Genomic DNA, 2,424 nt, shown 5'->3' on the forward strand with positions numbered 1-2,424 from the left:
AATGTGTTCAAAACATAAACATTGTTTGATTTCTAGGTTCTGCGAGATATGTTTTTCTCCTTGACAATTTCTCTATATCACTCTGCATTTTAGACATCCAAAACTTGACCAACCCATTTTTTTTAATTGCTAACATATAAGCTAAACAAGGTCCCGCTATGCGCGGGGTCCGGGAAAGGGCCGGACCACAATGGTCTATTGTACGCAACATTATTTTGCATTTCTGCAAGAGGTTGTTTTCACGGCTCGAACACCTGACCTCCTGGTCACATGACAACAACTTTACCAATTACGCCAAGACTCCCCTTCGATGAAATGCAGGTCTAAATAGAAAAATGTTTCAAATGTTTCGAGGTCTTGAGCCGAGGTTCTTTCGGAAACAACTTCTTTACTCCCTCGGGTAGGGGTAAGGTCTGCGTACACACTATCCTCCCCAGACCTCACTAGTGGGATTTTACTAGGTTATCGTTGTTGTTGTTGTTTCAAATGTTTCGAGGATAACATTAAGACATACAAGACATAGAAGCAGAATGATCTTTCCACTTTTTAGACAAACATCCAGTATACTCTAGTGGTATTAACACTCTGAAAGAGCTATACATGTTAAATAACAGATTAGGGCATCAATTTCCAGAACATACTATATGCAAAACAGCCCTGACAATCTCAAGAAAAGGAAGTATAAGTTTCAATAATGTTAAACAGATGAATGAATTCTCTGTTTTTTGCCTATACTTGAAACCAAAAAGTTCTACAAAGTATCATTGCTTTTGTGATTGAAACTCCGTTGCTTTTGTTGCTAATGCACTTCTTATAGCACATGCAACACTATCACCAACACCAGGTTTCAAAGAGCTTTGATTATGCAATGAATAATCACTCAAATCCTCACAAAATGCTGAAAAATCATCCCTTGATAATAACATATTATGAAGTATTGAACAAGCACCAATAGAAGCCACTGCAGCTTTAACTTCTCCCTCAATCGGTTCATTCAAAACACTCCAATTCCTCAAGCTCTGAATAGCCTTAAATCCTCGCGAGCGAATTAAATTAAGTGAGTTGTTGAAATTCTCTTCATTTGATTGAGAAATAGGATCATCAAATGGTACCATTAACCAAGGTAACAAAGGGTAGTTTCCATCACCAACAAAAAACTGAGGTACAACTACACCATTTATATGCAAAGCTTGTGAATTCAAGATTGTTCCTTTTTCAATATCTTGGAACAAAGTTGATGACTTTAGTACTTGAAAATCATTCTTATCTCCACGAAAACCTGCTATAATACTAAGAATTCTTGACGATGAATCAACCACTAATTGAGCTGCTATACTCTCATTATTAATCTTGAATCTTACACAGCAGAGGACTCCACAGCAATTAGGCAGGCCCGAAATGGATTCGAACTGAGTCGAAACGGATTCTAGCTCACCCGAATTCGGAAACCCAACCCAGAAACGGTAATTAGTGCAAAGCACCCTACACAATTGTTTGGCACAAAACTTTGAAACAGCTTCAGACACGCTGAATTGGCGTGAAATATCGGAGTAATTGGCTCCGGTAGCCAATCGAAAAAGTCCGATTCCGAGCCGAGTATCAGCAGAGAGATTAAGGGGCGAGTCAACCGGGTCACGGCACTCGAGTAGAGGTTCTAAAAGGCCACAAAGCCAATCAAAAGTTGATGAGTTCATATTGAAGAATTTCTTGAAAGTATCCGGGTTACGTCGGATGGACGAGTCGGGTCGACCGAGTTTAAACCGGGTCGGACCATCGTTGGCCGGGGCATCGGATCCTGACGAGTGGGTCCGTTTTCGTTTTTTGGAAAAAGGGAGGAGGGAAATTGTAGCGGCGATTTCAGATGTAGAAAGGAAATGAAGAAGGAGAGGGGAAAGGAAATCATAGAAAGAGGAATTGGTGATTGAAAGAGGATTTGAAGAAGGGAAAATAAGGAGAAGGAGAAGGACGAGTTGAGATATTAGAGAAGAAAGTAGAGCAGCCAAATGCCGAGTATTCATGTTTTTGTTTGGTGTCAGTGTACTTTTTGTTTGTCGTCAAATGAGGTTTTCTTGATTTCAGAGCGAATCAATGGTTTGCTCTGACAAATCTGGTGAATCTCAATGGTTGACAAAGTACAAATAAGAGCTCAGTTTTGCTTTCCTTTTGCAAGTTTTTCACAAAGGCACGTGACTATTTACAGTCAAAACTGATTATCTCTTTTTTGGAAAATCATTCAAGATTTATCCCAAATATCTAAAGTTTCTTATAAGAGCCAATTTAGTGTATAAATACTGGTATTTGGACTTTGAAAAGAAAATTAAGATAGTTTCAGAAACAAAAAAGGAAATTTTCAGAAAACTAGCATCATCGTTCTCCAAAATATTTTTATCAAAACCTAATCCTAAAAAAAATTATACTTAAACA

The 2,424-nt window shown here is 38.4% G+C and overlaps 1 protein-coding gene across 1 annotated transcript; it reads right to left on the reverse strand.

Moving 5' to 3' along the window:
* Positions 1 to 557: 557 nt before the first annotated feature.
* On the reverse strand, positions 558 to 2,202 carry LOC104212730 (protein ALP1-like). Its single transcript, XM_009762080.2, has one exon. The coding sequence runs from the start codon at positions 2,016 to 2,018 to the stop codon at positions 762 to 764; it is 1,257 nt and encodes a 418-aa protein (XP_009760382.1). The 5' UTR covers positions 2,019 to 2,202; the 3' UTR covers positions 558 to 761.
* Between the last annotated feature and the right edge of the window lie 222 nt (positions 2,203 to 2,424).

The sequence above is a fragment of the Nicotiana sylvestris genome, chromosome 1, assembly GCF_000393655.2.
Source record: "Nicotiana sylvestris chromosome 1, ASM39365v2, whole genome shotgun sequence".
Classification (NCBI taxonomy): Eukaryota; Viridiplantae; Streptophyta; class Magnoliopsida; order Solanales; family Solanaceae; genus Nicotiana; species Nicotiana sylvestris.